Genomic DNA, 15,126 nt, shown 5'->3' with positions numbered 1-15,126 from the left:
TGGGACACAAAGTTCTTTCCAAAACTCTTGTGTATCAGTTGATGGGTTCCTGAACATTTCCGCTTAATAAGCCTTCAATAATAATAAAAAAATAACCTCTTCAAAGCACTCTGTCACTTTGGAGATACTCACAATTGCTGTAGGTAATTAGCAACTGGAGGAAATGTTATAATTTCTCAATCCCAAGGCTAGTACTGTCATGTCCACAGCAGGTGAAGTGAAGATTACAATTCAGAAGGGATATGAAGTCACAGAGGTGCATAGTTTTATCTAAGCATTAATACGCCTTCCCCTCTGACAACGCTGGGTATCAGGATACCAGGAGCTACATACTGAGCTTAAGGTTTCTGACAGAGCAGGAGTCAAGCAAGCATTTGTATCACAGCCTGGAGGACAGTTTCAGCAATAAAGGAGGCTTGGTAAGTGCTTAAATCTAGAGAATCTAGTCAGTTGTTCCACATAAACTTCTAGAGTGAAAAACAGATATAAAGCCAATCATGTCAATTTTTCTAAGCTGTGTTAAAAGCAACTGGAGAACTCAGTTTACTGTGATTATACTAATTCCTCACATAGCTAATATTATGGAGTCAAATCATCTTTGTGTTCAAATTATGTTTAGAGTAAAATATTAATGTCCTAATTACTATAATTCTTAATTACATTTGAAACCACACTTGAATGTGATTTTTAACCTTTATATTTTAAATAAATCATTGATGACTTCTTGTATAATTATCATTGTTGTTAGAATAATGGTTTCACATTTGTAATAAAGTCTATAATATAAGTGTAAGATTTATCTCATCCTTGAGTGAAGCATGGTATGAACTGGTTTCCAGAATAAATCCCATGTGGTTTATCACTATGTCCATGACTTGACCAGGAGCTGTGCCTGTCCTAAAAGTCAGTTTTGATGACTGCTAACTTTGCTTTCCTTCTTGAACTTGAGTGTTGAAAGGAAGTTGACTGTCATTATGACTTTTGAATAACCTTCATTTAGAACAAATCTCTCCTGTCATTTCTTTTAATTTGCTGGAATAGAAATGTTACGCTTGTCCTTGGGTCTGTGTTCCAGTTTTCATTACTTGGATTGAAATCAAAGGCTTTGTGCCTGACAGGCAAGGAAATAATCATATGCCTAAATTCATGGACTATATTCACCTTCAGTTTTACAAAGCATAATACACTATATAATGCTTATTCTCTTTGTATTATATTTATGATTGCTCATAATTTTGTTTACTAATAACTAATAGTTTGACCAAGCATATAAATTTTTTATATATGAAATTACTGATACTTCTATTTTCTTTGTGTAATGTGTATGTTTGTATGTCTGAATTCATGTACCTGAATAAGTTGAGTGTATCTGTGTTCACAGCACAATGTCAGTCGTTCCACATACAATTTGTATCCTTTTGTTTTTTTGTTTTTTTGAGACAGGGTTTCTCTGTGTAGCCTTGACTGTCCTGAACTCCCTTTGTAGTCCAGGCTGGCCTTGAATTCACAGTGATCCACCTGCCTCTGCCTCCCGAGTGCTGAGATTAAAGGCATGCACCACCACGCCAGGCTCTTGTATCCTTTTTTTAAACTGTGAAAGACTCTTCCCAGGCATTGCACTCTATCTAGTGAGCCAGCCCTGGAATCTTCTTGTCCATATCTCTTCAGTGTTTAAGTACAGGTGTGTGCCAAGAGAACCAGGTCTTTTAATATCAATTCTGGGGAGATAGCTCATATCTATATGTTCAGAATGCTAGCAGTTTATGGATTGAACTATCTCCCAGCCCAAGTAGTAACATAATTTCTATGACACACTGCTTTATCACATACTAGTTTTCATGTTTTAAGTGTCAATGTAGCAATGCCCAACAATTCATTTGACAGAAACTACTGTTTTTGAAATAGAATGTAAAAAGTATGTCTGATGAATAGTGAAAATTGGGTTTATTTGCACTCATGAAATCAAATTCTGACAAGAGTAGTTTCTACAACATTGGACTATAATTTTAGCAGTGCATTTTTATATACTGGCAGGAAGTTAAGATTCAATGGTAAATTATAAATCAACCTATTGATTGATTTGATTGAAACTTTGAAAATGTTTCTTATTTAGCATTGTTGAGCACAAACTTGCATAACATGTTATATGAAGCAATTATTTGTTCACATTTCTCATGTCCTGTAAAACTCATAATTGTTATGAATTTTGACATTCATCAAACATCCTCCAAGAACTTTAATCTGCAATGAATAAAATTTGACATCAAATATTCATGAAAACCATTAAAGACACTCATGAAAAAATGGTTGCAAATTATGTTTACAATTTTTATTTTTTAATTTTTAACTTATATTAATTTATTCATGTAACATCTCAATTGTTATCCCATCCCTTATTTCCTCCCATTCCTCCCTCACTCCTTCTTTTAACTTATTTCCCTCTCTTATGTATATGACTGAGGGGGACGACTTCCCCCTCTATATGACCATAGGGTACCAAGTCTCTTGTTAATAGCCTGTTATCCTTATGCTTAGTGCCACCACGCTTCCCCATCAAGAGGACATGGTCGAATATGGGGCTCCAGAGTTCATCTAAAAGTCAGTCTCTACTCAACTGTGCAGAATGTCCTGTCCATTGGCTAGATCTCGGTAGAGGTTTGATGTTTACTGCACGTATTGTCCTTGGTTGGTGCCATAGTTTGAGCAGAACCTCTGGGCCCAGATCTGCCCATCATAATGTTCTTCTCATAGGTTTCTAGGACCCTCTAGATCCTTCCATTTCCTCATTCTGCCATACTTCTCTCACCTAGAGTCCCATTAGGATGTCCTCACCACGTGACCTACAATTTTTAGCTTTCACTCCAGAAAGCATCTTTGAACAGTAAAGTTTTAAGTCAGTCTTTTTTAGTAAGAATATGTGATTGCAGTTGATGTGATAAATGCTATCATACCGAGTGGTCATCTATTGAATTCTAAATGCTCTGAAGAACCTAAAGACAAAGTTTGGGCATTGGGACTGGGTAGAAAGATTCTAGATATTGTGAAATAGAAATGATCCAGGAATCTCAGGATGAAGGTAGAATATTTTTTTTGAATTTTTTCTCCTTTATTAATTTATTCTTGCTACGTCTCAATGGTTATCCCATCCTTTGTAGCCTCCCATTCTTCCCTCCCTCCCATTTTCCCCTTATTCTCCTCCCCTATGACTGTTCCTGAGGGGATTATCTTCCCCTGTATATGCTCATAGGGTATCACGTCTCTTCTTGGTAACCTGCTGTCCTTCCTCTGAGTGCCACCAGGTCTCCCCCTCCAGGAGACATGGTCAAAGGTGAGGCACCAGAGTATGTGAGAAAGTAATATCCCACTCTCCACTCTACTGTGGAGAGTGTTCTGTCCATTGGCTAGATCTGGATAGGGTATACCGCCTGTATTGTCCTTGGCTGGTGCCTTAGTTTGAGCGGGACCCCCGAGCCCAAATCTGCCTATCATAATGTTTTACTTGTAGGATTCTAGGACCCTCTGGATCCTTCTACTTTGCCATTCTCCCATGATTCTGTCATCTAGAGTCCCACTAGAATGTCCTCCCCTCTGTCTCAGTTTCCTGGTAAGTGAAGGCTTTGGTGGGACATGCCCCTTGAGCTAATATGCAGATATAAGTGAGTATATACCATTTGAGTCTTTCTGCTTCTGGGTTAACTCACTCATTATGATCATTTCTAGCTCAATCCATTTATCCACAAATTTTGAGAATTCCTTGTTTTTAATAGCTGAATAGTATTCCATAGTGTATATGTACCAGTTTCTTTATCCATTCTTCTATTGAGGGACACTTAGGCTGTTTCCATGTTCTGGCTCTTATGAATAAGGCTGCTACCAACATGGTTGAGCAAATTTTCTTGTTGTGTGCTGGAGCATCTTCTGGGTATATTCCAAGGAGTGGAATAGCTGGGTCTTGAGGAAGCCCTATTCCCATTTTTCTGAGATAGCACCAGATAGATTTCCAAAGTGGTTGTACTAGTTTGCTTTCCCACCAGCAATGAAGGAGTGTTCCTCTCTCCCCACATCCTCGCCAGCATGTGGTTTCGTTTGAATTTTTGATCTTAGCCATTCTGATGGGTATAAGATGGAATCTCAGAGTTGTTTTGATTTGTATTTTCCTGATGATTAAGGAGGTTGAGCATTTCTTTAAGTGTTTCTCAGCCATTTGATATTCCTCTGTTGAGAATTCTCTGTTTAGTTCCAAGCCCCATTTCTCAATTGGGTTATTTGGTTTGGTGGAGTTTAATTTCTTGAGTTCTTTATATATTTTGGATATTAGACCTTTGTCAGATGTAGGGTTGGTGAAGATCTTTTCCCAGTCTGTAAGCAGTCACTTTGTTCTCTTGACAGTGTCTCCTGCCTTCCATACCTGATCTCAAACTGTACTATAAAGCAATAGTAATTAAAACAGCATGGTACTGGCACAGCAACAGGCTGGTTGATCAGTGGAATCGAATCGAAGACCCAGATATGAATCCACACACATATGGTCACTTGATTTTCGACAATGAAGCCAAATCCATTTGATGGAAAAGGAATAGCATCTTCAACAAATGGTGCTGGTCTAACTGGATATCTATATGAAAAAAATGCAACTGGACCCATATTTGTCACCTTGTACAAAACTCAAATTCAAGTGGATTAAAGACCTCAACATAAAACCAGAGACACTAAGTCACTTAGAAGAAAAAGTGGGGAAGAGCCTGGAACATATTGGCACAGGAGACAACTTCCTGAACAGAACACCAACAGCCCAGACATAAATGTCAACAATTAATAAATTGGACATCATGAGTCTGAGAAGGTAGAACACTGATGTCTCTCTTCTACATATCTTTCTTCTCTACACTAAATGAGCTAAAGTAATAACATTTAATTTTCAAATATTGGTTGCAATTCACTTTCAAATTATTATCTTTCCAGATATCTCCAGCTCCATGGAAGGTTTTAGATCATCATTTTCCATTGTTTGAGCATTATTTTACTGCCATGCAAGATTTGGCATGATTTATCTGATAGATGATAGAAACATCATTTGTGTATGTTAAGGCATTGCAGCAATCCAGAAACTCTAAATGGTGAGTTACAATGCTATTAAGAAGAGTCAGCTTAAAGTTATCTCCATAAGATTGTATATTATAGTGAACTTGTCTGTTTTGTTATCTAATGGAGCCTGAAAGATAGTGAACTGTAAATTTCATGAGCATCTTACAAAAGATTTAGTAAACATCATGTTGCTTTAATTGTAGCATCATTAAAATTCATGGATGTTTTATGCTTGGCCTCATGATGTTGGTCTGTGGTTCCACAATATGTATTATAAAAAGTACCTGCAATGCTCAGACACAATCGAAGAACTTTTCTCCCAACTCATATTTCCTTTCAGTAATATCTTTTACCACATTTATTCATAGATATTATTTTCATGTGAGTGTGAAGAAAAAATGACTAAGCACTAATTTTGAACATAACATCTAATTTGATATTTGAATCTTATTTTCAGTTAGTTTTATCTAAGTAAAAAATATTTTATTATTTATGCATAGAGAAATATATTTGTATATATTGCTATAACATTTCATTATGTAAGTTAGTACTTTAGATAATAATTCTAGTCAGAATGGAATTTTTTACTGATGCAGATGGTGACAGTAGTCTTCTTTCCTGATACTATTGGTTGTCAAAGTTTATGCTGGAAATGTATAATTTAGTGATCTTTCCATTTGTAGTGACTAGCCACTGTTTTACCCAAGAGAGCAATGCTGCATTCTAAATAACACATATTCCAGAAAAATACTTGAGAATTTTCTACCTTTGTTGAATGTGACAATCTTAGTGGAAGTTATTATCGTTGATAAAATTTGTTATTTGAGCTAGGATCTTGCTATATTGTAAACATCAGCTCGGTTTCCTTTCCTCTTTTCGTCTTCTCCTCTTCTTCTTCTTCTTCTTCTTCTTCTTCTTCTTCTTCTTCTTCTTCTTCTTCTTCTTCACATCAAGTAATTCTACCATAATGATATTCAAGCAAATAAAATACTGAATTAATCATTTTGCTGAAAGAAGTAAATGATGATGTAATTTAAAGGATCAGTTGATAGACAACACAATGGACTCCAGAACTTTGGCAATAGGAATAATGTTCTTATCACAAAGTACAGTTGGAATTCTGGGAAATACCTCTCTTCTTTACCGCTATCTAATTATTTACCATAAGGAGCATACATTGAAGCCTACAGATTTAATTCTAACACACCTGACCACAGCCAACTCCTTGATCATTCTCTCTAAAGGTGTGCCCCTAATAATGGCAGCTTTTGGTATGAAGCAGTTTTTCAATGATTTTGTATGCAAACTTGTTTTGTATATTGAAAGACTTGGAAGAAGCATGTCTATGGGAACTACCTGCCTCTTGAGTGTCTACCAGGCCATCACCATCAGCCCAGAAAAATCATTCTGGAAGAATCATAATGCCAAATCTTCAAACAACATTGGTCTTCTTATTTCCATCTGCTGGGTTCTGTACATTATGCTACATTTCATTTTCCCTGTGTTTGTGCATATCACAAGGACTCACAAAAATACAACAGAAAAATGGGAATTTTCATATTGCTCCTCTTGGGGTCGTGAAAAAATTGTAGATTCACTATACACAGCATTATTGGTATTTCCTGAAGTCTTGCTTTCTGTGCTTATCATTTGGTCCAGTGGCTCAATGATTTCCATTCTATACAGACACAAGCAACACATTCAACATATCCGGAGCACCCGATCTTTCCTCAGAACCTCCCCTGAGTCTAAAGCCACCCAGAGCATCCTGTTTCTTGTGTCTACTTTTCTAGTGTTTTATACCCTATCCTCCATATTACAAGGTTTTATTGCTATTTTACATGATCCCAGTTGGTGGTTGCTAAACATCACAGCTCTCATTTCTATGTGTTTTCCCACTTTGAGCCCTTTCCTTGTGAGTCGTGACTACATCGTACTCAGATTCTTCTTATTATGGGTAAATAATGTCAAAATCCAATAACTACATCAAAGGTAAGTGGATTGTGTATTCTTTGCACCTTATTTAGTCACCTTTGTCCATCCAAAAGTCAACATGAAAATGATGAAGAAAGCCCTTCATCAGTATAAATTAATGCCTCAGATGTATTTCTATTATCTTCATTTAAAAATAATATATTAATATATTCACTTTATATCCTGACAATAATCCTCTCCCTCTTCTCTGTCTAGTTCCACCCTCCCTCCATCTTCACACTATTTTTCTTCCCCAAATCTGCCCCAAAGAGAAGCATCCTTCAATAACCTACCCCAGAACAAAAGATCACATTAGCTGGGGCATCTCTGCCAGGGGGGAAGTAATTGAAAAGCAAGCAACAGAGTCCATGCCCTAGACAGTCTCCACTCCCCTTACTAAGGGACCCACTTAGAGCCTGAGCAGCTCATTAGCTACACTGTGTAGGGGGGCCTATGTACAGTCATTGAATTGTCCATGGTTGGTGCTTCAGTCTCCACAAGCCTCTCTGGGCCATAGTTAGCTGCCTTTGATAGCCTTCTTTCAGATCTCATGTCCTCTCCATGTCTTAATTACCCCTTACCCACATAACTTCCACAAGACTTCCTATGCTTCACACAATGTTTATCTGTGATTCTAAGAATGTTTCTTAGCCACTGTTGGATGATCCTCTCTGAGGATATGTCTGCTAGGCTCTTATCTGCAAACCAGAGTGTCATTAATAGTGCCAGGAGTTGGCAATCTCACATAGGGTGGGTCTCAGGTTGGGCCAATCAGTAGTTGGACACATCCTCAATCTCTATCTTTGTCCTTGCATATCTTGTAAGCAAGGTAAATCCTAAGTTTTTGTTGGTGAGTTGGTGTTCTCTCCCCTCCACAAGGATTCCTATCTAGTTTGAGGGTGTCTTGTTCAGATTCCAGGACTGCTGCTACTAAGAGTCTCAGGTAGAGTCACCCCCATATCCTCCTAGAAGCCTGTCCTGTGGTAGGTTTCTAGCTTTTCACAGAGATGTCCTCACTCATGGTTTCTTTTTTCCCCTGTAGGCCCTCTGCTCTAAGATCAACTGGATTATCTTCTTGTTGAAAGTGCTCCTAATATGATTACAGCACAACAGAATTTTGAAAGTTAATTTTCTATTATAGAACAATGATGTCTATGTTTTCCTAGTAGTTCTTGAGTAAAATTAATGAGTTATATCTTATCTACTCAGTGTCAGCTTCCACAATGTAGCTAACCAAATAATACATGCATTATATGAGTTTGGTAAAGCTAACAGTGAAAAACAAGTCATTGCCACTATTAGGAATTAAATTTTTGTGATTTCTTATGTATGTTAATGTCTGATACATCGATTTTGCCTGTATTATTTTTGCTATTCTCTTATAAATGAGATTTTTGGGCAAGAGAAACAAACACAAAAACTGTCCATCTTTTTGGATGTCAAAATTGTATGGCCAAAAAGTTTAAATATAGAAAAAATTAGTTAATATTTTCATTCTAGGCAAAGTGTTTGAAAATTTTGCTAGCTTTTGTCACTATACTAGATTGTTTTATTGGTAGAAGCAAGTGCTTTTTATTCCAGTGAACATTTCTGTAGTGAGTACAGTTGAAACATTTATATAGTAAATTTACTGTTATAAATGTACTAGGAACACCTTAACATGTAAGAAATATGAAATTGGTTGAGTCTAGAAATTTTCATTGCATATTGACTTTTGCCAATATGTAATATTGCTGCTCCCACTGACAATCTCCAAGAACAGTGAAGAGGCAAGAAGAGAGGTAAATCCATGGTAGGGAGAGTTGAGCAAGCAGTGAATAGATGAATAATGGAAACCAAGCATTCAAAAATGAACAAAGATTTATTCCGAGTCCCAAACCAACAGGTGTGCTAGCCAAGCCTAGACTAACTACCAATGAGGTCCTCAATTGCAAAATATCTGTAAAGCATGACATTCCAAGTGCACATTCTATTGCATTCAAAGGAGATTTTAAAGAAATTTTTCTACAGGTAACACTATCTAGCCAGGTACTGTTATGTCAAGGTCTTAACTTTCTTTCAAGAATTTTTGCTTGTGTTCTTTTTTATTTGTTTGTTTTGTTTTGTTTTTCAAGACAGGCTTTCTCTGTGTATCCTTGGCTGTCCTGGACGCACTGTGTAGACCAGGATGGCCTCAAACTCACAGTGATCCATCTGCCTCTGCCTCCAGAGTGCGATTGCTGGGATTAAAGGTGTGTGCCACCACACCGGTTTATGCTTGTGTTCCTACAGGCTGAGCAAAAACTCTGTCATTGTCTCAAGCATTTGGCCAGATGCATTCATTCAATATTCTCTGTGGGAAAAAATTTCCCTGATAAATAAAGACAAAGACAGTTTTAGGAGAAAAAGTAGATTTCTAGATAAAATTACCTGGACAATACATAATATTTAAGGGCAGTAATAATCAGCTGAAAATCTTTGGAACTTTATTAAGCAAAACTTCAACAGGTGTTCTGGATTTTTAGAGAAAATGCTGAATAATTAGAGGTCTCTGTGTTTTTGTTAAACAAAGCCTCTATGACTCATCTTCATCTCTGTGACATAGTTTACTAAAATTTTAGGAAAGAAACCAATATATTCTGATAATTCCAGTAGAATATACACCAAACTTCCACAAGTACAGAAAAATTGCATCCAATACTTATACGTAGTTTGTTTGTATACATATAGTTAAAGGTTTTGAATAATCTTTCATTGAAGAAGGTCATTGAATGTTAGGAAATTAGTAAGCTTTTTTTTTTTACTTGGAAGAAAATATTTACAAGAATGAATACGGTGGAGGCTTGTAAAGTTTCAAGGATAAGTAATGATTTTTATCATGGTCATTATTAAATTAGTGTGTATTGCAATGGCTAAGGATGAAGAACCAATTTGAAATAACAAGAAATTATCACCACTTAAGTAAAATCCTTGTTTGTTAGATGGGGCTGAGAAATTGAAATGGTGTGATGAAAAGGACAGCCAGGAAGGTAAAATACATATTTTCTCAAGGCCAGCACACAGAAGCAAGTAATCAGTATTCCTCATGGCCTCTGTTTCAGTTCCTGAGTCTGGGTCCCTGCTTTCAGTTTATTTTTGAATTACCTTCAAACTGACACTGTTCACAGCAAAACTCTAATTCAATATAAGTACTGAGCACTGTCTTATTCTTCCTGAGCCTATGTTTGTAGTCTGATTAGAAGATATCAAACAACTCTACTAGGGAAACCACTTGAATTCATGGCCATAGCCTAAATTAAGCACTCTTTTGTTAACTTATATTAATAGCTCTTTTTTTCCTAGCTCTGAGGTAGCTTTGTGACCATTATTTTCTGCTAATGAATAAATTGACTAATTGACATCCTAAGAGCTTCCAAGCAAAAAAGAATGCTTCAGAAGACACATGCAGAAGTCAAGTACAAAGAGAATATTTCAATAAATTCTTTGAAAAGCAGATAAAAATAGAATTCTCAGGTTATATTTAGTAATGTATAGGTACACACATATAGAAACACAATGAAAATTATTGAAAAAGAGGTTATTAATTTTATGTAGAGAAGGGAAGGATATATGGGAGAGTTTGGATGGAGAATTGAGAAAAAAGGAATTTTGTAATTATATTGTAATCTCATAAAACTCCAAAACCATTTTAAAAGCCAACAAACAAACAAAAAAGGAGGGAACCACTCATATATTTTACATTTACTCTCAGAAATTAGTCTATCTTAACAATTGTATTCATGAGTTCACCTCAGAAAAACATTAATGATTATTCAAAAAACGTGTTAAGAATAGGAGCAGTGTGTAACTCAGTCAGAAGAGTAAAAGTCTAGAGAATACCAAACAGAGTAGTTCAGAAATGGAAACCCTCCCACCAATAATAATAAAAACACTAAATATATAGAACAAAGAAGAGTATTAAAAGCCATAAGGGAAAATGCACAAGTATTATACTATGACAAAACTATCAGAATCACACACAACTTCTCAGCAGAGACCATAAAAGACAGAAGGGTCTGGGCAGGTGTCTTGAAATCCCTAAAAGACCACAGATGCAAGTCCACACCAGTATACTCAGCAAAACTTTCAATAATCATATATAGATAAAAGATATTCATGACAAAAACAAATTTAACCAATACCTATCTACAAATCTATTCCTACAGAGTATACTAGAAGTAAAACACCAACTTAAGGAAGCTAACTACATGTAGGAAAACACAAGAAATAGATACCATCACTACAGCAAAACAAAAATCAGTCTGGCCTACAAATACACTACCAAAACCAAAATAAGCTAAACAAGAAATAATGACAGCAACAGACATCATGAATCAAATGGACCTAACATTTCAATAGAACTATTCACCCAAACACAATGGGTTACACCTTCTTTTCAGATTCTGATAGAATATTCTCCAAAATTGACCATATACTAGGTCACAATGCCACCCTCAACAGATACAAGATGATTGAAATAATACCTTGTATTCTATTATACCACCATGGACTAAAGATGGACCTCAACCACAAAAGAAATAACAAAAAATCATGCACACATGGAGCCTGAAAAACTCTACTCAATAATAACTGGGTCAAGGGAGAAACAAACCAATTAGATACTTCCTAAAATTCATTGAAAATGAAGGTTCAACACACCCAAGTTTATGAGACACATTGCAAGCACTACAAAGAGGAAAGTTTAAAGCACTAAATGCTTTCATAAAGAGATTGAAATCATCTCATACAAACAACTTACTGGCACATCTGGCAGTTCTAGAAAGAAAATAAGCAGAAACACACAAGAAGAGTAGATGGCTGAAAGTAATCAAATTTAGGATTGATCTCAATAAACTAGAAACAAAGAGAACAATTTAAAGCATCAATGAAACCTAGAGATGGTTCTCAGAGAAAATCAACAGAATAAACAAACCCTTAGCCAAACTAACCATGAAGTAGAAAGACCCTATCCAAATCAACAAAATCAGACTGAAAAGAGAAACATAACAAGAAACACTAAGGAAATACAAAGACTATTTGTCTTACATGAAAAGCCTATACACTACAAAAGTTGAAAACCTCAAAGAAGTTGACAACTTTCTTGACAGATTCCTGATACCAAAGTTGAATCAAAAGCAAGATAAAGAAATAAAATAGTCCTATATCTCCTGAACAAAATAGAAGCAGACATCAAAAATATAAAAACAAAAACAAAAACCCAGAGCCTGATGGTTTCAGCACAGAATGCTAATAGATTTTCAATGAAGAGCTAATACCAATACTCTTCAAACTGTTCCACAAAATAGAAATGAAATGAAGATTACCAAATTCATTCTATGAGGGCACAGTCATTTTATATGTAAACCACAAAAAAAAAAAAAACCCAAAAGAAAGAGAATGGCAGCTACATTTCTTTTATGAACATTGATGCAAAAATACTCAATAAAATACTTGCAAAATGAATACAGGAACACATCATATATATCATCTAGCATGATCAAGTAGCTTTCATCCTAGGTATACAGGGATGGTTCAATATATAGAAATCTATTAATGTAATCCACCATATAAACAAATTAAGGGAAAAAACACATGATCCTCTCCTTAGATTCCAAAAAGCACTTTTCAAACTCCAAAACATATTCATGTTTAAAGTACTGGACAGATCATAAATAGACTATATAAAGCAAGCCAATAGCCAACACACATTAAATGGAGATAAACCCAAGCAAGTTCCACTGAAATCAGCGACTAGAAAGGCTGCTCACTCTCTCCATAGCTCTTCTTGGAGAGAAGTTCTGGCTTCTTGGAAGTTTTAGTTAGAGCAGTAAGTCAATAAAAGGAAATTAAGGGATTGACATTGGAAAGAAGGAAGTCAAAGTATCACTAGTCATATATGATATGCCTTGGTACATTTGTGACCCCAAAATTCCACCAGAGAACTCCCACAGCTGATAAACACCTGCATCAAAGTAGTTAAAAAGAATATTAATTTGAAAATGTCAGTAGCACTTCTATATACAAATGACAAAAAAAGCTGAGAAAGAAATTAAGTAAAATACACCCTTACTAATATCCAAAATTAATATGAACTGTCTTGGTGTTACTCTAACCAAACAAGTGGAAGATATATATATATATATATATATATATATATATATATATATATATATATATATATATATATAAATTCAAGCCTCTGAAGAAAGAAATGGAAGTAGATATCAGAAGATGAAAAGATTCCCCATGCTCCAGGATCAGAAGGATCAACCTAATAACAATGGCCATGTTACCAAAAGCAATCTACAGATTCAATAGAATCTCTATCAAATACCTACACAAATCTTCACAGACCTTGAAAGATCAATTCTCAACTTAATATGAAGCAAACCAAAACAAGAAGAGCTAAAACAATACAGTACAATAAAAGATCTTCTGGAGGAATATCCATTCCTGATCTCAAGCTGTACTATAAAGCATACATAATAAAAACATCATGGTACTGGCATAGAAATATACTGGTTGATAATTATAATTGAAACCCCAGAAATAAACTCACACACTTATGGACAACTGATTTTTGACAAAGGATCCAAAATTGTATAAAGGAAAAAAGATAGTTTCTTCAGTAAATGATGCTGTCCTAACTGGAGAACTTCATGTATAAAAACGCAAGTAGATGGAAATTGATTACCCTGCATAAAACTGAAGTTCAAGTGGATTAAAGATTACAACATAAACACCAGACACAATATATCTGCTAGAAGAAAAAATGGAGAAGAGCCTTTATCTTATTGGTACAGGAGACAACTTCCTGACCAGATCATAAACACCTCCATCTCTAAGATCAACAATTAGTAAATGAGACCTTGTCAAATTTAAAAGCTTCTGTACAGCATAGTACACTATCATCAGAATAAAATGACAGGCTATAGACTGGGAAAACATCTTCAGCAGCCCTAAACCCAACAAGGGCTAATATCTAAAATATGTAAAGTATTTAAAAATTAAAACACCAACAAACCAAATTACCCAATTAAAAATGTGGTATAGAGATAAATAGACACTTCTCAACAAACGAATATTGAAGGGCCAAAAAACATCTTGAAAAAATGCTCAATGCTCAATGTCCCTAGTCATGAGGGAAATGCAAATCAAAATGACTCTGAGATTCCTTTTACAACTACCAACATGGCTAAAATCAAGAATTCAACTGACCGCACATGCTGAGGAGGACATGAAAGAAAGGGAAATACTCCTCCATTTTTGGTGGGAATGCAAACTCATACAATCATTTTGGAAATCAATCTGATGTGCTCTCAAAAATTTGGAAATAGTTCTACCTCAAGACCAGGCTATACCACTCCTGGGCATATACCCAAAAAATGTTCCAACACACAAGTACATTTGCTCAACTGTGTTCATAACAGCTTTATTCATAATAGCAGGGGTCTATAAACACCCTAAATGTCCCTCAAGCAAATTATAAAGAAATGGTGGTACATGAACAGTATGGAATACTACTCAGCTATTAAAAACAAGGAAATCTTGAAATGCAGGCAAATGGATGGAACTAGAAACAATCAACCTGAGTGAGGTAACCCAGAACCAGAAAGACATTCATATTATACACTCATATAGGTGGTTGTTAGCCCAACATAGCTGTCTTCTGCATGATTGTACAAAGCCATGCATCAGGGCAAATTCTGGGACTTCCTTTTAGACTCTGGGTGGAGTGCTGATAGTGGAATGGATTAATGGGATTATGGAAGGCTCAGTGTGTTCAAGAGCCCAACAAAGAGACTCTCTAGGCCTGTGTATCTGGACCCATGGGGGACTACACAAACTGTTGCACAAACCAAGGGTAATGCCTGCATTGAACCTAGACTCCGCCCTGTTATGATATAGGCAATGAACAGCTTATTCTCCATAGTTGTGGGGTGAATGGTGACTGCCTGTAACATGATCCATGGTGACCCCAACTTATCACTTCCCCTTGGTAGGGAGGTCCTCCAGTCACACAGAGGAAGGGGATGAATGCTGTCCAAA

General features: G+C 35.9%; 1 protein-coding gene across 1 annotated transcript; it reads left to right on the top strand.

Moving 5' to 3' along the window:
* Nucleotides 1-6,145: 6,145 nt before the first annotated feature.
* Nucleotides 6,146-7,066, top strand: LOC311609789 (vomeronasal type-1 receptor 4-like; the record flags this gene model as incomplete). The annotated part of the gene is made up of 1 exon (XM_084803148.1): nt 6,146-7,066. The coding sequence occupies one exon, from the start codon at nt 6,146-6,148 to the stop codon at nt 7,064-7,066; it is 921 nt and encodes a 306-aa protein (XP_084659274.1).
* Nucleotides 7,067-15,126: the final 8,060 nt, after the last annotated feature.

This window comes from Acomys minous (assembly GCF_964271855.1).
Source record: "Acomys minous genome assembly, chromosome: 2".
Lineage (NCBI taxonomy): Eukaryota > Metazoa > Chordata > Mammalia > Rodentia > Muridae > Acomys > Acomys minous.
Note: the sequence above shows the minus strand (reverse complement) of the source record. Positions and strands in the feature narration are given on the sequence as shown.